We start from the raw sequence: 26,302 nt of genomic DNA, 5'->3' as shown, positions 1-26,302 counted from the left end.
CATATTTGAAATGCTACAGAGTAATTATTACACTGAGTGGTGACTGTATGATACGATGGGACAGGCGGACCGTTTAGGAAGAGAGCGAGTTCACTTGACACCGCTAATCTGTGGCTTCCGGTCGGCGGGAAAAATTGACAAGTTGTCATTGATTGCACACAGTTTGTTCTTTGGAGATTTGCGTCATCTCTCAGTCGAACTATAGGCCTCAGTAGCAGTTAATGTTGATAATTTTAATGATATCATGACTCTGATATTGGCTGGGTATTAAATTTATTTGGGCTGACCATGCAGGTAACACCCCCCCCCCTTCCATCTCATCTTGACCACAGGCACCTAAGAATAGATATTACTGCCCCCCCTCCCTTTTTCCATAAATTTTTTTTTGGTGGCAATAATTTCTCTGAAATGTATGAATTCCCAGTCTATCTCATCCCTCTTTCGATTCATGTAATCGTTTCACGATTTTTGTAAGCTTTACGTAGAAGGCCAATCTCTAAAGCTTACAAAAATCATGAAAAAGGGGGGGGGGGGGGGGGGTGTAGTACAATCCATACTTCAGGTGCCTGTGATCTTGACTGTTCCAACGATCTATACACAAATTTCGCTTAGAAACTGTTTAAAAATTTAACATCACTATGATCATATAGATGATCCAAACTCTATCCAGAGGTATCGTTCTGTCAATGTCTCAAAATAATCAATGTTATTCCACATGTAAACCCACTTTTTACCGCTAATAAAACTAAAAACTACTTTATAAATTATCGGGAAAACAGTGGCGTAGCTTCCATTGAGGCAACCGAGGCAGCTGCCTCGGTAAAAAAAACACCTTTTACGTTGTCAAAATGTTGATAGACCCCCTGCATTGGTAATATTCGAACCCAAGCTACGCCTATGGAAAATGTAGGACAAGTAACTATTTGTAGGTTTTTACCCATTACTAATCATTCTTCATATACATATGTACAGGCCTAGTGCAATAGAACAACCCAATATCTGCGCTTCAACCCAAATCAATGCTTCTTGTGTCACAAAAAGACGACATCTGCTCGGTATTTATTTATTTACGTATATTTTTGTAACTGAAGTCGAAACTATACTTTATTTGAGCATACGTGCCATTTTACAAAAATCTTGTAAAACCCTCAAGATGTTGACAGGTGCATGTGAGAGCAAGGAACGACAACTCTGGGTAGAGATTGATGGATCTATTCGGACAGTGTAAGTTCGCTTTCACTGTTGTTTGGCAAATGATACGACGGTTCGGGGAGTTTGGTGATGACGGTTTGCAGAAGTATTTTTAACGGCAGTTTGGAAGTTGATTTTTTTTAATGCAAGGATTAAGCAATAATCCTGTTTCTTGTCCATTAACTCTGGACCTAATCCTTACAGGACCCTCACATGGTGCATTGCCACTAATTTTGACTAGAGTGTTGATGAAAATGCTAAATTTAATGGTGCATTGACACAATTTTTCAAATGAATTTTTAGTATTTACTGTTTAAACTGAATGTTTGCAGCAGGCAATGGGCCCAGGACCCGAACTGTCGTCACCAAAATCCCAAACTTAAGAACTTGCATTTGCCAACTGTCACAGTCATGATCAGTGATATGACATTTAAAAATTAAAACGGTTTCTATGCAAAGTTTGAGTAGTTAAGAGGATCTTAGACTCAAACTCAAAATTGCTATCCTTTTCAGGCTCCATGACCATAAACTGAGAATTTATAGTAATACCCTGGGAATGTATGTATGTACCCTTGCTTTGTTGAAATCACATGGATACTTTATCATTTTGAATCAAATTCAAAATATTATTTCAAATAAGATTTCAAATTACTTGTTGATATTTCATGAATAAGATGAATTCCAAAATTTAACTTGAGTACATTCTCAGTTTGGCAAAAGATCTATTTAAACAACTTGGGTGAAGGTGGAACGTTGTGTCAGGCCGCTCTTTCATTGTTTATGACTGTTCAAAGCACAGGCAATTATATCGCTTGGGTTTGAATTTACTATTAAAGAAAACTTTACTCTTAATTAATCTTAGCAACAAGAATTGTATCCGGCCGGTGTAACACATTTTTATAAACCTCCAAGCAATTTATGAAAATATTTGATTCAATTTGATAAATAAATGCAATGAAAGCCAGTGATAAAAACTTATTCAATGCATGTAAACCACCTAGAATTTGTTTGCATACAATTTATTCATACAATCTGGTCCTACTGCATGTGGGTGGGTTTTTGTGTGTGTGTTTTATTAAGGCTCATCCGACCTATACTGAATAGAACTGTGCTATTATGATCAGAATTTGTTTTGTTGGGGTGGAGTTTTCATGATTGTAAGTTGTGGCTTCTTCTTTGGAATTGCTTGGTCAATTTCAACCAAACTTGTCACAAAGCATCTTCAGATTGATGTTTTACATAGAAATATAGAGCTAGAGTAGGTCCACAACAGTGCTCTAGGGCTATATACATGTACTTTCAGTGTCCCAAACCAGTGATCTTTGTACGAGATGACTCGGATTAGGATTGTGACCTATGGGTCTAGATTTTTCTTATATCTCCATAGGGAACTTTTTTGGTCTTGAGGTCACAGATTGGAATCTACATGTATCTAAAAATAAAACTAAGTACTCCTAACCTTGTAAGGGAAATTAATGAAAAGGCTGTTTCCTCCTTTCACAGAGGGTTACATTATACATGTACACTGTACTTTTCAAAGTTTTGGGAAATTCTATCTCTAAGTATATGAATTCTGAAGTTCTGTAATTTTTTGTATTGTCCACTAGTTCAAGTTGATTCTCGGAGATTTGATATGTGAAATTGCACCTCCACTTACATTGTTATCTTGAACTTGATGGAGGGTTCGAGATGTGGAGGTTAAAATACATTTAAAGAAAATGTAGTTGGGACTTCCAACTCACTTCATTGTATCCATGATATTGGAGACAGATGTTTGAGATACCGGAGTTGGACTGTATTTGTGTTGGATTAGATTTCATTGTTTTTCTGCAGACTCAAAAATGACAAACTTTAATCCATGATGATTGACAAAATTAAATTTGTTCATAGTAGCTAAATGTAAATGGACCAAGAAACTTAAATGATAATTAGAAATAAGATACAATTCTGACAATTCACTTGTCAAAGTGACTTGTCACCAGATTAATTTTAGTTAATACTCTACAGATTTATGTACTAATAGTAAGTATTCAAAAGCAATGATAATGGAGTAAATATTGGCAATGTTCTAAGGAACACTACAGCTCCCTGAATCAAATCAAAATGTCTGCAGAACACAAAATCTTTTTGTTTGAAATTGTTACAAAAGATCTAGTGAAAGAAATCTCATGAACAGGTCACTGAAATATGCAAGTGAATTGTAACTTTGATTTTGCAGGTGAATCCTATATTTTCAACTAGTTATCTACATGAGAACTACATTGGCTCCATTTTAAAGAGTGTAAGGTATGGATTGTTAAATACTTACAACTGCAAATATTGCAGTACAAGCACTTAATTAAGTTTTGTTTATGCAATTTCTTACAACTTTTTGTCTGAAATCACTTCACATTCATTTTTTCTCTCAGGTAATTGTCTTTTCTCCCTTTCCAAAAATAAATGATAATTATAAATTATTTAGAATTATAATGTATGTACTATGGCAATGTACACCTGTATAAAGGGGATAGGTTTGACTTTCTGTTTTCTTGATATTACAGACGTCATGGAATTTTCGGCAGTGTTTTGACCTACCAACAGATGTTCTATAAACGTGTAATGACTATGCCGAACAATCAGAATGCTACAATGTCTAGTGGAATGGTTCATAATATGACATTATCAAGTTTGTCATCTATAAATTCTAACCTTGGAATGAATATTGCGGAGGGTGATGTGCACACCAGAGGTATGTCCACTTGCACCTATTTGGTGTGTCATGACCCTGATCTAAGGTCATTTGACCAAATCAAGAATAATTAGAATCATAGTCTGGTCCATAAATATGTAATGCAGGGATTGTAGAAGTTTGTTTGAAATTGGCATTTGAATAGGCCGCTTCCCAACACTACTCCATTTTTGAATCTGTAATCCTAATTTTTTAAGCTTGGGATCAGAATTCTATTATTGTAATGTGTCAGTTTTGAGATACAAGCTCTGTAATCCTAATTTTTTAAGCTTGGGATCAGAATTCTATTATTGTAATGTGTTAATTTTGAGATACAAGCTGTTTTGTGTAGGAGGTGTATTTAGTGGAACTTTGAATGCCTAAGTGGAACAGAGTGGACCTACAGTCAGTGAGGAAGATGATAAAACATATTAAAAGTGGCTCTTTAAATATGTAAATTTGGGAAATTACAAAATACTCTTGAAAGAAATGTTTTACTAAAGTAGAAACATGAAAACAATGTCATATTTGCAAGTATTATCCTAGATGTGGTACTAATGACCAATGAAATAACATTATATGATAATAATTCCATGTAGTTGTTACTCCCTAAATACATATCATTTACTTAGTTTGTGTATCACTTACGCAGTGATGAATATTTGTCCCATTCAAATTGTTTCGCGCCTTACTATATACAAGAAATCTCCAAAGGGAAATAACTCAGACATATCTCGAAACTAGAGTATTATAAAATATCTGCCCTTCGTTACCCCAAAATGTTCAGACGACATGTGGAAATTTAAGACGTCAAAAAGTGAGGACAATATAATAGCTTTCAGTGACATTTACACTATATTTCAGTATTATACATGTTTTTCATTTATCATTAAATATTCACTGGAGTTACAGACCTTTTTAATACTTCATCCATTTAAAAATCTGACCTACCTACCCTATTTTTGAAAAGCATATAATGGATATCACACAATTAAATTTTTGTTTGGCCTTATACCACACTTTAGATAAACCATAATATGCAATACGTTTTCATTGATAAATATTTCAGAATTGTTTGTATTTTACCATTGATTTTCATTGACCACAGAGATGGGAGTAACATCATTTAGCTGCTCTTTTGAGACACCAGATGAGGATTGTTTTCTTCAGAATATCAATTCCAGCAACCTCTGGATGAAAGGAATGGTAAGAGAACCAACAACTGCCTTGGATACACTACACATTGTGTGATATTGAGAAAACTTTGTCAATGATGGAAAAGAGAGAAGAAATAGGAAATGAGTCTCTCCCATTTTTAGCTCACCAGAACCGAAGGTTCAGGTGAGCTTTTCTGATCACATTTTGTCCGTCGTCCGTCTGTAAACTTTTCACATTTTTTACTTCTTCTCCAGAACCACTGGGCCAATTTCAACCTAAGTTGGCACAAAGCATCCTTAGATAAAGGGAATTCTAAATTGTTAAAATAAAGGGCCAGGCCACCTTTCAAGGGGAGATAATCAAGAAAAGATAAAAATAGAGTAGGGTCATTAAAAAATCTTCTTCTCAAGAACCACTGGGCCAAAAAAGATGAATTTATAGATAAGCTTTATTAGGTAGTGCAGATTCTAAATTGTTAAAATCATGGCCCCCGGGGGTTGGATGGGGCCACAATAGGGGATCAAAGTTTTACATACAAATATATAGGAAAAATCTTTAAAAATCTTCTTCTCAAGAACCACTGAGCCAGAAAAGCTGACATTTACATAAAAGCTTCCTGATATAATGCAGATTCAAGTTTGTTAAAATGATGGTCCCCGGGGGTCGGATGGGGCCACAAGGGGGGATCAAAGTTTTACATACAAATATATAGAGAAAATCTTTGAATATCTTCTTCTCAAGAACCACTGAGCCAGAAAAGCTGATATTTACATGAAAGCTTTCTGACATAATGCAGATTCTAAATTGTTAAAATCCTGGGCCCCAGGGGTTGGATGGGGCCACAATAGGGGATCAAAGTTTTACATACAAATATATAGGCACAATCTTTAAAAATCTTCTTCCCAAGAACCACTGAGCCAGAAAAGCTGATATTTACATGAAAGCTTTCTGACATAGTGTAGATTCAAGTTTGTTCAAATCATGGCCCCGGGGGGTAGGATGGGGCCACAAGGGGGGATCAAAGTTTTACATAGAAATATATAGGAAAAATCTTCTTCTCAAGAACCATTGGGCCAAAGAAGTTCACATTTACATGAAAGCTTTCTGACATAGTGTAGATTCAAGTTTGCAAAAACCATGGCCTCTAGGGGTAGGTTGGAGCCATAATAGGGACTACGGTTTTAAATGCAAATATATATGGAAAGTCTTTGGATATGGACCAAGGTGACTCAGGTGAGCGATGTGGCCCATGGGCCTCTTGTTTATACTTGCTGTAGCATTTTGACTCTAGGACCAGTCCGAATTAGTCATATTGTGTTAATGTTACATGTATTATGTATTTGGTCTTTCATCAGTATTGGGGGCATTAAAGTTTTAAGAACACATCTTCTTTTATACTGTATCTGAATGTTAGAATTTAGCTTAGCTTAGATATTCAGAACAGGACTTTGTTTCTAGATTTCATAGCCCTTGGGCCTATAATGATATTTTCAACTAATCCTTGGGTGACTGATAAGTGTTAATGAGTTCCTTTATGATAGTGATTGTTCTTGAGTACTTCAAGGTTTGATAGAAACACTAGATTTGCTGTAGTCCGTAGACCTCAACTTTTTCACCAGTGGTGCAGCTTTTTAAAGTCCCAACACACATGCTGATGATTGTGCAGAAAACAGCTCAGCTAGACTATAAACATAAGTACTCCTGTGCATTGAAGCATTACTATAATCCTATCATTCTAATGGTAGTGAGAGAGAAATGTACTACGGCAATTTATAAATTATCTAAAATTGAAAGGTATAAACAAAAACAACAGCATCTGGACTAGATTTGATAGTTATGCACTGTTAACTGGGAAATAAAACTGCAAGCCAGCTGGTGAAACCAAAAGTTAAAGTGCCTATGTATATTGAACAAGCTTTAAAATTCATATTTTACTTTGTAGATTTCTGGAATGTTTGTATCTCATTGTAGAATTCCACTCCCTCTGCATACACAGGTCCATCCGCAGCATACAGCGGGGACTACTATATGTTCACTCCAGCACTCAGGAATGGAAATGATAATGCTTCGTTTGTACTGCAATCTGGAGTTCTTTTTGATTGTAAGTTAGAAGTTCTTTTTAAGTTTTGAACTGATGCTTTTATCAAATTAGGCAAGCATTTCTGATTTACTTATATTTAACTCCCCATACATTGAATTTCTAGTTTGGGAATTGTATTTTGGGGGGCTAGATCTTAATATGAATCCTGCTTTGTTTTAGCATTCAACATTTAAATATTTAGGTATGACTCTTTATTCCTTAAAACTAGGGCTGATTGCAGGCTCCATTCCCAATGTGAAAAAGGCCACCGTTTCCCTAAAATTTGAAGGGTGATTTTTCCCAATTTTGTGTAGACTAGTTTTCATCTGCGCAAGACCTATGAAGTATCTTTTAATCATGACAAACTATTATGTTTGAAGATACATTTATATTTACTTCCCTTATAAAAGGTTGACTATTTTTAGATATTTAATCAAATGATAATGATCAGTCAGGGGGAATAATGCACATAAGTAATTTATAAAAATAACAACACATAATCATTATTTTTCAATCTTATGGGGTGATTGATTTTGTCTGAAATCTTCAGTCTTTTGTTTATATATTGCATTCTGGGATTAGTCTTTTGTATTTATATTGCATTCTGGTAGTGATGGGAATCGGTGAGAATTTCATAATCGATGATTGGTTTACTGTAACTAACTAATTATCGATTATAATTGGACATAGAGAAATTCTATAATAACTAAACTAATTTAACTACTGAAAAAGTGTAAATATATAAATATTTTCTACGTTTATATTTGCTGTTTCTGTAGCTGAGAGTGAGAGTGAATATTTTCTGTGTGTATTTGTTATTATTTTAATTACATATATACAAAACCGGATATCGCTTGCTTTAGTTGTCATTAACTGACGATGATCTGGCTTAATTAAAATATAATTAACATTCAACAAAGCAAAATAAGGCCATCATTAAAAATATTTTTGTTTGATGTACTCCGACCCACATTTTTCAAGTCGGGAAGGTAGGTCGGTATTTTTGTTTTTGTTTTGAAAATCAGATTTACAAATTTTCTTATGTTTTCATTAAACACATAACGCTGCCAGACAGAATAGAGTTTAGAACAATCATTTTGTACACATTGTATATAATACACGTAAATCTTCCAATGTCTCCTGAGATTTACTCAGGACGTTTTGCATTCGTCACGGATGAGTACCTTTACAGTTGTTAATAAATATATAAATTATGAAACACAACCTTTTTATTACCACTGGTCGATTCCGACATTCATAATAGCAATCACTTGAACACTTTAATGTGATCCATGAATATCCAAGTGAATTGCATGATGACAGCAATTTACAATAAGTTTTAATATTACCCAATATAATTTTAATGCCGATTTCCCCGCATCGTTCAAATTGTTGTGATGATCGTGTTCCATTCGTGTGTCTCAGTTTAAGAGCAAAGTAAAAGTGCTGTTCACCTATTAAATCGTCATAACATTTAAATAATCCCATATCAAAATAATATGCGTGCCTTTTCAGAAATATAGACCAACATAAACGCTGACTCGTAGTCCGCCATAATTTTGGTGTGCTATCCCACGTGATTTTTTATTTAAATAACATGACTTTCAAACTTTTGTACATAAATACGATCAGGCCTCAACGGGGGAGTTTGTAGCTCCTTGTTCTATCTTGTTGGTAGATAATGTGGTGATTTGGAGCTGTGATGCGGTATATTTGATCGTTCACATAGAAAAGTGTTTGAAAAGTTCCTGGATTAACAAATGGTCATTATCAAAGTGAAAGTAGAACCGAAAGACGCGCTAAGGACATTTTGATAACAAGAATTCTGTAAAACAATTAGTCAAAATAAAAATAAAAATACTATCAAGTTTAATACTAATTCGAAGAATGTTTATTTTCCAGGGAGCAAATAAAAAATAAATAAATTTCCAAGTGCGGAAAAAATGATCGGGTCGGAGTACATCAAACAAATAAATTTTTATTTTAAGCCTAAGGAAAGAAATTCATTTTATTAAAAACAAAAATAAAACAGATCTATGGTCACCAATTGAAAACACGATACGCACGTACAGAGTAACAGTGGCCCTTAAAAGGGGTTTTTATCTGCGTAATTCACACATGACTTTGCTAGTATCAAGATTCTCTTTGATTAATGGTCCTTCGTTTATATGCCTGAATCAAAGTACGTCTATCTCAGTATCTGACCAAGTGAACATGCTTTATTCCCCGTGTATGGATACTTTCGCTTTCGTGTGCTATTACGATAAACAAAACTTAGGTTACTAGATAGGTCACGGCAGGAATATTCTTCAAAAACTACAGTCGCTGAGAAAACAAAATCTAAAAACCGATTAATTGGAATAAAATTTCATAATCGAGCACTTAGAATTTGCCAACAATTGACTGATTTTCGATTATAATCGATGATTGGAACACCACTACATTCTGAGATTAGTCTTTTGTATTGCATTGTGGGATTCCATGATGCAGTGAGTAGACTACAATAAAGAGACATGCAGACACATAGCATTTTACATTGAGATGTTATTTACATTTTTGAGTGAAATTTTTATCGACAAATGAACAATTTTCTACACTTTCCGAAGACTTTGAATACATACTTTTTCCTGGATTAAGCAAACTTTTAAATAAAACAAAACATTAATTTTGTGTTTGTCTTGGTGCACATAGTGTGAAATGAGGGGGATTGATACACAATAATGCAAACAAGTATAAATAATCTGTTTGAGTTATTGATGAAGGAATAGGTGATATTGGTGAAGGACAGGGGTAATTGAGAGGAAAGAGAGGTGACTGATGTTGTCTTCTCTTGAACAAAATGTCGATACTTTTCCTAATGTTATCCCAATCACCCCAGCTTCAGTTTCAAAGTATTAAGTGAGGTCTCTGTAAATGAAATGATGGTCCATTCCCAAAATAACTGGACAGCTGGCCTGCATCATGACATATTATATATCAGATGATACTAGTGATCAACTTGGAGGATCTGGGTAAATTAATTACCATAATGTATTTGAAATCTTTAAAAATTTTACAGGTGCTAGATTTGTTAAAAGACCTTTTGATATCTCTTGAATTCACCAGATTTTACACTTGCTCCCTCAATGGGGCCCCATCCAATCCACTACATGATATCAATCACATGGGAAAGTTTTTCTCACCTATACAGACCCTGAAGCATGCTACTACACCTCCAAAGCGTTTCGTTTTGTTCCGTGCAAACCGTTCATCATTCCGTGCAAACCATTCAGTGTTTTGTGCACTCTGTTCTGTGCAGACCGTTCACCGTTCCGTGCAGACCGTTCAGCGTTTCGTGCACACCGTTCAGCGTTCCGTGCAAATCATTTCGTGCAAGAATCGTTCCGTGCATGATCAAGTCACGCCCATAGAAACGTGCAGATCGTTCAAACCACGCCCTTAGAAACGTACAGATCATGCAAGTCATTTCGGCATGGGCTAGGACAGGTAAACATTGTTGGGAATTTGACCAATTATTTCAAAATGTCTATAAAAAAATCTGATACCACTTTCTCACCCTTGGTAGTCTCTAGCAAGTGCAGAGACATGTAATATCTCTGCCCTCATTATTTTTTATTTTTTTGTATATAGGAATAATTTATTTGTCTTGTTACATTTGTATGATCAAGTTTCTCTTTTTAAATAAAAAATATTTTCATCAAAATCGTTTATCGGAACTGTCTGCATAATGCAAAGACCGACCTGTGTATAACTTGTATATTCTACGCAAATTCCAAGGTCCCCCTCCTTTTTTTTTACCACAATAGAGGTCAGTTAATCCGGGTATTTGAAATTAACATTCGTACAGAAGGTGTGAAAATCGGCAGGGGCAATTGAAATATGACAAAAGAGATGTTTATATCTTTTGTCTCTCAAAACTGAATGCAGTTTTCCATAGGTTTAAAATTGAGACAAATGCAACAATCTAATTAAAATTGGATGTTAGATCCGCTCGCATTTCACATTATTTATTTTATCTTTATTTATATGATTTATTTCTCAATTTATTTCAATCATATTTTGATTGTTTCTTTTGTATCTTCCTTTCTTATCCAAGATGACGGGTTCTTATCAACTGGCTAATTCTATGTCTAGATGCACCGCCCGAGAATATGTTCCAGTCTTACAAGAATTTTTAAATCAATTTATCTGTTGTCATACACATATGTAAAAATGTATAGGTTTATTCAAGATCTGTCTTTGAGAAGAGGCCTGGAATATACAAATTGCACAATCATGTGTTTTAGCGGCACTCAGATTGAATGTACAAAAATAGCGATACAGACGCGACTTTTCAATGAATTTAAGAGAGCAATGAATAAAGTTAAATAATAAATATTCCACGACGATACAATTTATGCATGCTTTTCCTTTATTTCCGAAGTTAAAAAATATTCATTTCCTTTTATTCCAATGTGTTTGTAAGTCATTAAACTATTCCTTGTTTAAACTAACCCCATGATAAAACAAATAATGCCGGGAAAAAATCAAAGCGTGCAGGTCATGCCTAGCATTTCTTGCAGACCGTTCACAAGCCTCTCCCCGCCCAAAAATATTTCAGTCTTTCCCGACAAGAAGTTTTTTAAAATCATTTTATCTGTTTTCATACATGTATATAAAATTTATAGGTTTATTCAACATCTGTCTTTGGGAAGAGGCCTGAAATATACAAATTGCAAATGTATTTTAAGTCGACACTCAGAATAAATGTACAAAAATAGCGAAACAAACGCGACCATCTCATATTCAGTTTCAATGAATTTAATAGAGCAATGAATCAATAAAATTTGAATAATCAATATTCCGTGACGATATGATTTTTGCATATTTTTCTTTCTTTCCGAAATAAAAAAAATCATTTGTTTTCATTTCAACGTGTTCATAAGTCATTGATCTAATAAGCAAAAATGAAATTTACCGCGTCGTATATGAGCAATCATTTTAAAATGAATCATTATCATTTCTTTCTCAACCTTTTTTTAATATCTAGAATACTGCAATTATATTGAAACTATTTGAACCAAATATATTACATACCAAAAAAAATCACAGTATGCACGCCACGCCTACTGTTTCGTGCAGACCGTTCACAAAGCGTGCAAGTCACGCCTACTAAGTGGTCAGCGTTTTGTGCAAACCGTTCACTGTTCCGTGCAGACCGTTCAGCGTTTCGTGCAAATCGTTCACCTTTCCATGCAGATCGTTCAGCGTTTCGTGCAAACCGTTCACCGTTCCATGCAAGAATCGTTTCGTACCAAATCTGACTGCAAGTGGTGTAGTAGTACGCTTCAGGGTCTGTACATATAACATGATGCCTTTTATTTCGCATAGATTGTTTGGTTTAACAATTTTTGGGGAGATTCAGAGATAGACGCTAACTTTTAAAGCATAATAGTCCATTGGACTTGTGAATTTGAATTCCTATTTGCCTTGTTAAGGAATCAGTTGTCCAGCAATCGAAGGTTACTGGCTGAGTTGCAAAGCAATGAGGGGGGATAAATCACTCTCCCACTGGTGGTTGGTGGGTACACTGTCAGATCTCCAATGGAATTTTTTTTTTTGAAATTGAGATGCGAAAAACACATTTACTGCATTCTGACTGAATTTAATGTCAAAATATGTCAATTTATAAATGCAAATACAGTTTTACCTGTTGAAAGGTTAAAAAAAAAATTAAATTGCCAGATTTTTAACAAAATTAAGTTCCCAGATCTATGATGTCATCATTCAGATTTTCTCGTATATTTGTGTTTCTTATTTTGTGGATGTTCTTGAAGGGTGTTGTGAAACATATTTCAAGTAATTTCTCATTCTACGAACATTAAGTGCATTGCTTGATTCTTTCATTTTTACACCATAATTTCAAATCCTTCGCTCCTGTAGAAACACATCCATGAGAATAACATGGATTCAAACACAGATAAGACCAAGTATTGTGAAATTCTCCATTTGCTGTATGTTTTTTAGCTCACCTGAACCGAAGGTTCAAGTGAGCTATTCTGATCACATTTTGTCCGGCGTCCGTCTGTCTGTCTGTCCGTCTGTCTGTAAACTTTTCACATTTTCAACTTCTTCTCCAGAACCACTGGGCCAATTTCAACCTAACTTGGCCAAAAGCATCCTTGGGTGAAGGGCTTTCAAGTTTGTTCAAATGAAGGGCCATGTCCCTTTCAAAGGGAAGATAATCACAAAAATGCAAAAATAGGGTGGGGTCATTTAAAAATCTTCTTCTCAAGAACCACTGGGCCAGAAGAGCTGAAATTTACCTGAAAGCTTCCTGACATATTGCAGATTCAAGTTTGTTCAAATCATGGCCCCCGGTGGTAGGATGGGGCCACAAGGGGCGATCGAAGTTTTACATACAAATATATAGGGAAAAACTTTAAAAATCTTCTTCTCAAGAACCACTAAGCCAGAAAAGCTGAGATTTACATGAAAGCTTCCTGACATACATGTAATGCAGATTCAAGTTTGTTCAAATCATGGTCCCCTTGGGTTGGATGGGGCCACAATAGGGGATCAAAGTTTTACATACAAATATATAGGAAAAATCTTTAAAAATCTTCTTCTCAAGAACCACTAAGCCAGAAAAGCTGATTTTTACATGAAAACTTTCTGACATAGTGCAGATTCAAGTTTGTTCAAATCATGGCCCCCGGGGATAAGATGGGGCCCCAAGGGGGGGATCAAAGTTTTACACACAAATATATAGGGAAAAACTTTAAAAATCTTCTTCTCAAGAACCACTAAGCCAGAAAAGCTGAGATTTACATGAAAGTTTCCTGACATAATGCAGATTCAAGTTTGTTCAAATCATGGGCTCCGGGGGTTGGATGGGGCCACAATAGGGAATCAAAGTTTTACATACAAATATATAGGAAAAATCTTCTTCTCAAGAACCACTAAGCCAGAAAAGCTGATTTTTACATGAAAACTTTCTGACATAGTGCAGATTCAAGTTTCTTCAAATCATGGGCTCCGGGGGTAGGATGGGGCCACAAGGGGGATCAAAGTTTTACATACAAATATATAGTTAAAATCTTTTTCTCAAGAACCACTGAGTCAGAAAAGCTGATATTTACAAGAAAACTTGCTGACATAGTGCAGATTCAAGTTTCTTCAAATCATGGTCCCCGGGGGGTAGGATGGGGCCACAAGTGGGGGGGGGGGTGTCAAAGTTTTACATACAAATATAGAAAAAAGCTTTAAAAGAACCATTGGGCCAAAGAAGTTGACATTTACATGAAAGCTTTCTGACGTAGTGTAGATTCAAGTTTGCAAAGGGTAGTTTGGGCCATAATAGGGACCAAGATTTTACATGCAAATATATATGGAAAGTGTTCAGATATGGGCAAAGGTGACTCAGGTGAGCGATGTAGCCCATGGGCCTCTTGTTGTATATATCTATGATATAATTGTTGTAACGATGGCGGGGTTTTTAGATTTCAGTAGCTCTGCAGGGAAGCTTGATGACTTGTTTAGTAGTCCAACCTCAATTTAGTTTAAATTGTCATGGGCTACCTGTACATTTAAGAATTAAAAAGCACTTTTGAGCTGTTCATGGTCAATATGAATGGATTTAGATTCGAGGTAAATTCTGTGAATCGCTCGCGATTCACAGAGAATTTGTCCCAAATCCAAATCCATTCATATTGACCATGAACAGCTCAAAAGTGCTTTTCAATCCTTAATATTTATTTACTAAATCACCTTTTGTTTACATTGCTTCTATAAGTCATGAAATATTTTGTTGCATAAAACGAACTCCTAAGATCCGGCAATGTCACAGTCGTATTGTGACTCATGTCAAAAAATAGACATGACGTCACACTTCGTCTTGCCCTGCCTTTTATCAACATTGCAAGGTGCACTGTATTTTGGAGCTAGGAGACCACAAGATTGGGATGATAATCCACATAATGTTCACAATTTTAATCCGAGGTGTGACTTTGTGAAATCTTTGTTTCACATGTTGAATTTTTTCAAATCATTACGCTCTCTCAGTTGCGTGCTTTAAACTAGTTCATAATCCGTTCATAGTCAATATGAACGGATTGTGTCGCACGCTAAAATTGGTCGGTTCATAGAGGAAAATGCGATATAAATATTTACTATTGAACCATGAAATCTGTTAAGTACATATGGTATATGGTTTTAGAGCATTTAGAGTTTCTGTTTCTATTTTAGCTGCCACACATTGTCTTAGTTTCTATTACCACATGTATGGAGCTGAGATGGGTACGTTGAGAGTCAACATTTCTTACGAACAGATGGGATTTTCTCTCCCTCTCTGGGAGATATCTGGAGATCAGCAAAATCAGTGGCATTTTGGTCAAAGGGAAATTGATTCTGCTTACTTGAATATCGCTAGGGACGGATATAGGGTATGTTTATGTTGTTAATGTTTGTTTCTTTCTTGTTCATCCATGTATCTGCTAAACATGATTAAATATTTTTCATAAGAATCTTTCTGAATAGAATTTGTAAATTATTATCTTCATGCTATTTTCAAACAAAAATTAGAACAATAGTGTTTGAATTACTCACCATTACATACAAAAAAATCATTCATCTGACAAGTCAGTCCAAACCTCCAAGAAGATGTAGTAAGCTGATATCATGGTAGAATCTGCACTTTTTCACCCTCACATGTCAAAATAAATTAAGTAGAAATGATTCTATGTGCATGAATGGTTGAAGGCCTAAATTTCCCCTGAAATTTACTATAAAGAAAATTCAGGTAAAGTTTTGATAAAGGTTTGTGATATGTGCGAATTATAGAAGTATGCTAGGATGGGGTATCATGAATGAAGGGCTTTTCCAGATTTTGTAATTAATTTTTGCGGAGGGAAAAAACCACCTCACAGTTATTTTCATTTGCAGATGTAGAGGAACTTAATGAGTATTTGATGAAATTCTTAATTATAAATTTTATTTCTGATTTACACAAAGTATTTCACTGACAGATGATTCCATTTTCATGAATTCACTCAAAGTTTTTGAAAACAAAAATGCACATGAAAAATTATGCTTTCAGTAAAAAAAAAAAAACCCATTTGCAACTTCCCTTATCAGTCCCTGATCTTGGTACTCCAGAGTGGACGTGTACAGATCAATATCTGATGTTTTACTGTCAGGATAGAATGATAATATTACAGCAAATTGCATTCTAGTGACCTGTTATTTCATAGCTTTTATTTTCAATGACCAAATTTAAGGGCCTAATTTAGTCAGCACACGTTTATATGGAAGCATCAAATTATTGTTTTACAGGTTAAAATGAAATGTTCATGAAATTAATGGTTAGATTCTATTTTACGTGGGTAATAACACCTTAGTACTGTAATTATTTTTGCATGTAGTGGGATGCTTCGCTTGACATTATAATGCACCATGTTCTTGTTATATTAAATAGCTGAGCTTGATGGGAATAAGAGGAGGCAACTCAATGAGTGACATAGCTGTCGACTATATAAACTTGGAAAAAGGACCTTGTAAGTGAACTAATATTATATTTAGCATTTTGAACACATGGAATTCATGTGAAAGTGAAGATTAATTTTATCATCACGAACTTCTTTTAGTCATGAATTCCATTGTGAAAGTAGTAGATTTACTTGTAAGAAAATGTTAACATTGATGAAAATAAGATCAACTACATAAATTCCTTGGGTATGTACATTGTCTGAGTCATTAGTGGCTTAAAATGTTGCAAAAGCTGCTTAAATTCGCTGTACACAAAATCTACACTTAACAAAAATATAGCATACTGTATATTCTGAGCATGCATGTCTTAGCATCGCCATGAACATGTAATAGAGATACAGATTGGTATGCCGGATCAAGACAAGACCCTGTGTTAGCACTACTGTAGAATATTATCTAGCCACTGTGGCTAATTGGGTCCAATTTCCATTACCCACGCTAAATGCGAAAAAAGGAATCTGATGCGGTTCAAAATACACCGAAACACATACTCACAGTTCTCATCAACATCTGAGGATTGTCAAAATAAACAGGGAAAAAATAGTGAAAGCACATGATAAAATCATGATACACGATTTCAAGATGGAAACCTGCATGGTCACAATGTTTGTAATAAAAAAGTCACAACTGTATGCAGAGTAGTATAGCATATTTTGTAACAAAATACCATTTACTTCTAGAGTCTCAACTATATTGAATAAATGCCTAAACCCTAGACCTTTATACACGGCTGGTATAAAGCTTATAAAGTGGGTGCATGGTAATGTCAATAATACCCCCTCAATTTTCGAAAATAATTATAACAATAATAATGTAACACTTTCCAATCGGAAATGAATTCGAACCCAGGATTTGCTTCATGTATACAAATCAAATCCTCTTGCCAAAATTTTCATTCCATTTGCTAATTCTCTAATTATCAATTATGGTGACGTCTTCATATGAGTATAAGATTCTTGAGCTGGACGTTAAACAATCTATAATCAATCAATTGATCACGGTCACAGTTTTTAAGAACGGCACCATTTTGTTACTCAATAGTTGATTTGGAACATTCCGATTATCACTTCCATCCTCACCCGCCACCTTCCGTCAAATCATTCGTCAAACTCGATTGACTACTTCACATATTTAAATGGTATCATACGAGAGTTTCCGAATGACGGAAACATTAAAATAAGAAGTTGAGATCCGAATTCGAAGAACAAAACAGAAATTAAAGTAGAAAAATCTTGTTCGCCAAAGTGGCTAGTAAGGCATGAAATTAACTCGCCACATGCAGTTTATTTTCGCCATTGGCGAAGTGGCGATCAACTAGTTCTAACACAGAGACCGTCAATGACATGCAATTTCATATAGGAAATAAAAGAAGAGTTCTCATGATATCTTTTTCTGAAGAAGGCTGCATTTTTAAAATTGTAAAATGAAATGTAGTGTAGAATGAATATACTCTCTGATGTAAAACTCTAATTTTTTTGGATTATGAATATGCTTTGGATGTTGAAATTTTAAAACATTGTAATAGCGTGATAGCCACATGGACAAACTTTGTCAGCAGAAAGGGAGAAAATTTGAGAAGAAGCTATAATTAAAAAAGAAACAGAAGGGAAGGACAATTGTCGCAATTTGCAAAAAACATTAAGTCATACAAGCATATGTCTATGCAGAGACACCTCCCAGCGCTGGGACCTTCACCTATGCAGAGATACCTCCCAGTACTGGGACCGTCACCTATGCAGAGACACCTCCCAGTGCTGGGACCTTCGGTCCTTCAAGCAAAGAAGTCTTGAGTTTTATTTTCAAGCCCTTTTTATTCAGAAGGCGATTTATATACAGGTCTTTTTGATAGTTGACCAACTCTTTTTTTTTTATACATGAAATTTAAGTGTTTTCATCTCCATTCTTCTTCACAGCCTCCCGAGCCATTCAAACAATATAGTACCTGAATTCAATAATAAACTTTGACATGTCATGTATTGGAACGTACTAGTTATCCTTTGGCTTGAAATCTGTATTGTTGCCAAAAAAGTTTTAGTTCTTATGTATGATCTTACAGGTTATGAAAAAGCAACAACAACATCAGCATCACCAACAATGCTCCCAACAACTACATGGACACCACCAGGTTAGTTGAATCTTCTGTGTTTAATTTAACCAGGTCAGAAGAGACATAATTTGGCAGTGAATAGTTATGGTAGTAAAGTCCAGAGATGGGCAATCAGTGCAGTGTATGTATTTCAACTCAATACTTCATCTACTACATAAGAAATGAATGTTGAGATTGTTTGTATTGTAGATGTATACAAATTATGGAAGAATGGGATGATTTGTATAATCTATGAAGCTGACTGTACAGAAATTAACTCGTGCTTCCATTGTCGATATGTCTCGTGTAATACAAGCATTAGTCCCCCACTGTCCTTCTGTTCGTCTGTTACAATTTAGTTTTCTGAACTTTTTAGTCCACTACAGGTCGGGCCAAAGGGGACTTTAGGTTTGCAGTCTATCTGTCTGTCAGTCCAGCAAATCAGTTTTCCATATTTCTGAATGACAGAAATGCAGATAGAAAGTCATGAATGTTGAAGACACTAGGTAGAAGCAAAAATGACAATTTTTATGCCCTTCAAAGAAGAGAGGCATATTGCTTTGCATCTGTTGGTCGATAGACCATATGTTGTCTGCTCAATATCACGAGAACCATTCAGGTGATCGTAATGATATTTCATATGTGGGTTGGTTATGAGTAGAAAAATACCCCTATTGTTTTTCCGGTCAAAAGGTCAAAGGTTTATAGGAAGACACTGTCTTGAAAACCCTTTGCTTGACAGACATCAAACTTGGTACACTGGTACATCATTAGGAGAAGATGACCCTATTGATTTTGAGGTCATATGGTCAAGGGTCAATGGTCAAACTGGACATAGGAGTATACTGTCCACTCAATATCTTGAGAACCCTTTGCTTGACAGACATCAAACTTAATTGGTACACTGGTACATCTTCAGGAGAAGATGACTCCTATTGGTTTTGAGGTCACATGGTCAAGGGTTAAACTGGACATAGTAATATATTGTCTCCTATATTTTAAGAATCATTTGCTTGATTGACACCAAACTTGGTACACTGGTACAGCATAAGGAGTAGATGACCCCTATTGAGTTTTAGGTCACATGGTCAATCCACTCCTGACATAGGAAGATATTGTCTGCTCAATATTTTGAATTGGTGATACTACTATCAATTAAATGATGCATGTGTATAACCTTTTTCAATTTTGCACCATGAGGGGGGGGGGGGGATATATATTTTACAAACAATACTACAGGAGGACCTAGTGTGTTTGTTCCTAATACAGCATTAGAACTCGGTGGCTGAGGATAAGAAGGAAGATGTGATGATAAAGACACCTTTGTTTGCAGATTATCGTTGACATGTTTTGAATATTAAATTTAAGAAAATGTGAAATGCTATACAATTGAAATTTTAAGGGGACCGCATGTAGAATATTATGCAAACGACTGAAGTTGGGACCAGTAGGGGACATGAATTGCTATGCATTACCTGTACTTACAGAAGGCTTGTTAATTATATTTTGTAAAATAAAGATGGATTTATTTTTTCTTCAAATAACTATTCAAACTACAAAATTTTTTTTGGATTCACCCAACTCTTCAAACAAAGTAACTTTTCTGTTCTGTAAGCATGAAGATAATATATAGATATTGAACTATCAAAAGCCTATTAGGGCCCCGCCTATAGTCATCAGCCCAGTATTACAGTGATCAGCCTGAGTGTGCTTCTCTATATACATTTATAATTCTTCCTGTTTTTTGGCTATTCCTGCAGGATTTTTATATGAACTGATATCAATGGAATACAAATTAAGTTTGAAATTGGGCTTTCTTGACCCATTTTCAAAAAGAGTTATGGACCTTGAATGTACGTAGCAAACAAAACAAGTGATTTATATATTGATTAGGGATCTGTTCATGTAGATTGTTCGTAGCAAAATGTAAGGGCGGATCCAGGAATACACCTTTAAAGTTGTTTGAGATAGTACTCGTACAGTATAACCATCTTGCGTGCCCTGTTTAGTCATTTAATTGCTTGGAACATGTTTATGCCAATGGATTTACTCATTGTAAATCTTTTTTTTTCTATGTGATCATTACATTGCTTTCCTTGCTTTCAGAATGTTGCAGATTATGCTTTTATCTTCCAGCTATTGGAATTATATGGGCTCTGTCTATCAATGTGAACAATTTTTATTGATATTTTTAGATCTTACTTGGTCTGACAATATCAATTATGAGTAGATATTATTAAAATCTAGACATTATAAGAATACAAAAAATGTATGTACTTTGGTGTTGTGTAAACTAGATATTTTATTTTGCAACATGGGTCCAGTTTTCCTTTTAATAGTTCTTCTAATGATTCGTTTTGTTTTTTTTGTTTTTGTTTTTTGTTTGCTGCTCTGAAACATTAATCTATTAACAGGGTCATGTGGGGGAACATTTGTTGGACAATTATATGGAGATATCAGAAGTGAAAACTATCCCAACAATTATCCGAATAGTGCACGCTGTACTTGGAACATCACAGTGCCACAGGGATTTGTTGTCAAACTACTTATTGTCAACTTCAACACTGAAAGTGGATACGACTACGTGACAATCTATGACAATGTAGGAAGAAAACAAATTGCAAGGTAAATGTACATATTTAACATGGTTCGTACAGGTTTTGGAAAGTCTTCATTCTATCTGGTCTTTGAAACTCATGGAAATTCTTAGACTTGCTTTTTGTTTGGATTGGGTATGAAAAATCGATAAAAACATGAAAATTTTTGGAGAAATCTTGGAAGTTGAAAAGTTTGTATGAACCATATGTAAACGTGCTCTGTATTATTGATATTCAGGACTGATAAAATCTTATTCTTTTGCAATTGATTATACATGTTACGGTTAGGCCTTTGGGCTGGAACAATTCCCATGGGTCTCTTGTTATCACTAATAAGTACATTTGGGATGCAAGATTTTAATGATATATCGGTATATTGTGATAATTCATCCCACGATACATATCGCGATATGGAGGGGAAAAACGGTATTTTAGGACATACATTGTATGTAAATATCGGAAAAATTACATTTATACTTAAGGTTTTAAATTAACTGTTACAGGAATTCTTAAGTAACAAAAAGTAACAAGTCATGGCATCCGAACATGGTAAAATTACAGTTTTAAATAAACTGAATTTGGCTTTTTTGCACTCTAACACCAAAGCAGTAATGAAAATAACAGTGAATGAAGGAAAAACAGATTGTCCTAAAATATCATGATATTAGCGTGATATTGCGAGAATAAAATTATGATGTATCGTGATACAAATATTTTGGCGATACCCATCTCTAAAGTACATGTATAATGAATTAATAGGTTGTTAATTCCATTGTACTTGTATTTTTTGTAGATATTCTGGTTCCATACCCAGGGGAACAGAAGTGTACTCCAGTGGAGAGTCAATTCAAATTCTTTTCACCTCTGATTCATCAGTTACTAGATCAGGATTCCATCTGCAGTTTCAAGCTAGCGACCCCCCCGAAATACGTAAACTTTGCTTTATTAACTGTAAAATGTTGTGGGTAATTTGAGTTCAGTGTTTTGTAGCAAATTTTCAAATCTGTACACTTTTTACGCCCGTCTGTAGACAGGACATATTATGGTACAGCAATGTCAACGTCTGTCTGTTGGGGTTTTATGTTTCTATTTTCCTTCCTGATATCAAGCTGCAATTTGTTATGTAGTTGTATTGACTGGTTTGTTCTAGATTGTGTTTCAATTTTAATCTATCGTGACCTCTCCTGCTGGAGTTTTGCCCCATTATTTTAATCTATCATGACCTCTCCTGCCGGAGTTTTGCCCCATTATTTTAATCTATTGTGACCTCTCCTGCAGGAGTTTTGCCCCATTATTTGAAATTTAATATTTGTAGGCTACATGATTTGTTTGTTTAAAGCTAAATGATCCGATTTTCATGTATTATTTTTGTACATTATTATTTTAAAGCAGATTAATTAATTCATAAAGTTATTAACTTTCCCTAAAAGGGGCATGGACATGATTTGAGCTGAAAATTTTCAAATTTCATTTTTCCATTTTTATTGTTTACAATGCTTAACTATATGGTCAACCAAAATTTGAATATCAGTTGTTGAGTTACAAGTGAGATACAGCACTAGCAATTCTTTGTTACAGAGCTCACAATTCTTTGTTATGTAGACAAGGCTCATAATTGCCATGTTTCAGGGCTCGAAATTAACATATGCTAGTCAGTCTGTGACTGGTTAAAAGTCTGGTGTACTGACTTACATTTGTTTAAGTCAGTCCAATAGGACTGGTCAATTTTCTAAAGCATCATTTTGGAAAATATATTTATGGAATCTTAAAACACACATTTGGCATGCTTCGATCTGTAGATATCAGACAAATTTGATTCATAAAATATAAATCCCACATAAGTGTTACAATATTGTCTGAGGCATATTGAGTTAAATTTCGTTTTAATAGCATTAACGAAATATGTTTAATAATTTCTTGAAAATTGTTGGACTAGTAAATTTTTCTGTGGACTGGTTGAAATTATAGAAAATAGCATGTTTAAAACAAAATGATAGGTGACAAACACTAGAAACTATTTAATTGTGTTCAGAATTAACTTGTGAATTGAAAAAAATCTGCTTTAAACCAAACTTTTACTAGCCTATGTAAACAAAAACCTGACACAAGCCTTGTTTACATAACAAAGAATTGTGAGCTCTGTACTCCCATGTACCTCAACAACTGACATTCAAATTTTTTCTGACTATTAGAAATGCCTTAGTTAAGCATTCTAAACATTAAGAATAAAATAATAATATTGGAAAGTTTTCAGCTCAAATCATATCCATGCCCCTTTAATTACATGCTTGAAAACAATTACATGTAAAAGAAAACAGTGAGATTATTTAAAAAGTAAATACAGTGGGGAAACATAAATTATACATTTATAATTAGCCCCATGAGCGTTGGGGGGGAATCCCAACATAATGTATATAACTTGGATGCAATTGTCTAACTTTAAGGCTGACAGAGCGTAAGACAATGAATTACGAAGAGCATTATGAAGAGGAATTTAATATTTTCATTTCTCTTTAACTTGTGGCACGGTACTGTTGTACTTACAAAATACACAGCTTTACAAAGGTAAGACCACCAACGATTTGAAAGTCTGAACTGGACATGTGACTGTTACTTGAAATGGCCGAGTGACGGTTGTTTGTAAACACAGATATAAAGTCAAATAACTGGTTAAAACAGGTGAAATAATGTATTACATGTCGTACAGCCTCATAAATACGTAAGTACGATGATTTAATAGCATTTTTATAAGGTGGAAAAAAATTGTCAAAATTAGAATTGAATTTATACAGAGTGTTTGTATGATTATTGAAGACGTGGCAAGGATTTTAATTTTCTTCAATTATACCACCTGCAAATGAAGGGGTATACTGGAAACACCTTGTATGTCTGCTTTGTAGACATTATTTTCTATTAAAACAGTGTGTATATCTTATATGGATAATGAAGTTGTGCATTCAAGGAAGTTATGGATAATTTCATTTTTAGGGTGGTCATGTATGTTTTCATTGTCCAGAGTATAGCTTTAAAAAAAACCCATTTTTTCTTCAATGAGCACAAATTCACTATTCCCCACCATTTATTGTACCCTTATAGTCCCATTAAGACCATTCTAGTTTTCTTTGATGTTTGAAAAAATGACAGGTTAATAACCGTTAATGACCTTTGTAAATTTTGGGGAAATATTTTACACACAGAGCTCTTGGTTTGTTTATTCACTTCCTGTTTCAGTTTTTAAGCTAAGACCTTTTAGTCATACCATGCAAAAGAAAGTCTGTCACAGCTTGATGATGGCTGATACGCGTACTACCTTAAGTAAAGTTCTACAACTCATGGCTGTATAAGAAAAACACCCCACATAAGCTTGTGATGGGCGTTTTATGCACCATTCCCAGTACTCTTGTTGCGAATTCACATAAGTTTTGTACTTTTCAGTATATCATTTTACTTAAATTTCTGGTCAATATTGAGACTTAAAGTTGAATCCTCATACTGGAGTTTAAGTCGAAAGTCATTTATTTACGATTGTTTTGCAAACCCTTTCAGCCTGCACATACTATCAGATACCATGTCCAACTACCGGGAGATGCATTTATCGACACCAGCTCTGTGATGGTATTCGGAACTGTCCCAATGGATTTGATGAAATGTACTGCAGATCAGGTGAACTCTTGTTGTTTTAAATATGTTTAATTTTTGTTTTGCTCACTACATACATTGTGAAATAATAAACACCAAATATTCTAATTATGCAGGGTTATTTTGTATGTGTGGTTGGTGTAAATCATTTCTAGATTTGTGAGTTGTTATAAAAGTTAAACAATTGGAATACAGTACAAGTAACGAGATCTTGCCATTTTTATGCCCCGCCATGACTGTGGCCGGGACATATAGAGTTTGTCATGTCTGTCTTCTGTCCTTCTGTTACAGTTTGCATTTAACTCAGTTTCAAAGAAACGATTCAAGATATTTTTATCAAACCTTATATACTGATACATATTGGTAACTAGTGTTAAATCTAAAGCAAACTAGCATGGCGTCGCACCCTTTTTAATTGCACCATGCCCTTTTTTCTCTATAATTTGAAGAAAAAAAATTTGTTAATATAAACAATTGTTCTTTATTTCACAAGGTTGAGTGAAAAGTTTAAAATCAAGGCAGCAGGTATTAACTTTTAAAGAGGCTAAATGATTATTCTATTACTATCATAGTATGATACAATGAAAGTGCCCCGAAATTGTCTTGCCGCGACGAGAAGTGTCCTTTTGAACATATGATATGTGTGCCCTCTCTAGATCCTAGATTTAGCACTAGGTAACATCTATTCAACTGCATCTATATTATTTTTTACCTTGGCATTTCCTTTGACTTTGATCACTTTTCCCTATATGGTGTTTAAGTTAAGTTTCAAAGCAATTTCCGTGTGATGCAAATTAGATTCTTCGTGTGAACGAGGCAAAGAATGTGTTAACAAGTCCTGCAATTTTGGGGTAAATGCGTTTTGTTAAACGTACATCTAAAACAATTCACAAAAACAGGCTATTAGTTATACAATATTCATTAGTTGTGATAATATTTTTATAAGTTATGGGCCATCAGACAAGAATTGATGTCAAAGCCTACATAGTGCTAAATCATTGATTAAACAAATAATAATCTGTTCTCCTTCAGGAATAGACATTATTTTTTATCTCACTTGCCCTTTGGGCAAGTAAACTCAAACTTTCACTTGTCCGAATGAAAAACTTTGTTATCCGAAATATTTTTACTACACCTTTCAACCATTAATTTTAATTATCTCCTTTTAGGGGTCAACCACAATCAGTGAATAACCCAGTTTTCCTTTTTTTATGCAACCAAATGTAATAGCTAGGTTACATTGTCTCTTACAAAGTTCTGTGAATTAGACATAAGCCAAGTATTAATGATTTCATACAAGTTTATGAGTTATGATTCTG

General features: G+C 34.6%; 1 protein-coding gene across 1 annotated transcript in view; it reads left to right on the top strand.

The window, feature by feature from the left end:
• Positions 1-26,302, top strand: part of LOC125683627 (MAM and LDL-receptor class A domain-containing protein 2-like) — a 202,632-nt gene that overhangs the window by 29,295 nt on the left and 147,035 nt on the right. The window contains exons 11-20 of the mRNA XM_056140659.1: positions 3,410-3,477; positions 3,732-3,919; positions 5,007-5,104; positions 7,028-7,157; positions 15,363-15,559; positions 16,591-16,669; positions 18,718-18,786; positions 21,162-21,372; positions 22,138-22,274; positions 24,891-25,007. Of these exons, the coding sequence (XP_055996634.1) occupies positions 3,410-3,477; positions 3,732-3,919; positions 5,007-5,104; positions 7,028-7,157; positions 15,363-15,559; positions 16,591-16,669; positions 18,718-18,786; positions 21,162-21,372; positions 22,138-22,274; positions 24,891-25,007 (1,294 nt within the window). The remainder of the gene's footprint in view (positions 1-3,409; positions 3,478-3,731; positions 3,920-5,006; positions 5,105-7,027; positions 7,158-15,362; positions 15,560-16,590; positions 16,670-18,717; positions 18,787-21,161; positions 21,373-22,137; positions 22,275-24,890; positions 25,008-26,302) is intronic.

The sequence above is a fragment of the Ostrea edulis genome, chromosome 6 (assembly GCF_947568905.1).
Source record: "Ostrea edulis chromosome 6, xbOstEdul1.1, whole genome shotgun sequence".
NCBI lineage: Eukaryota > Metazoa > Mollusca > Bivalvia > Ostreida > Ostreidae > Ostrea > Ostrea edulis.
This window is presented reverse-complemented; position numbering and strand designations above follow the sequence as displayed.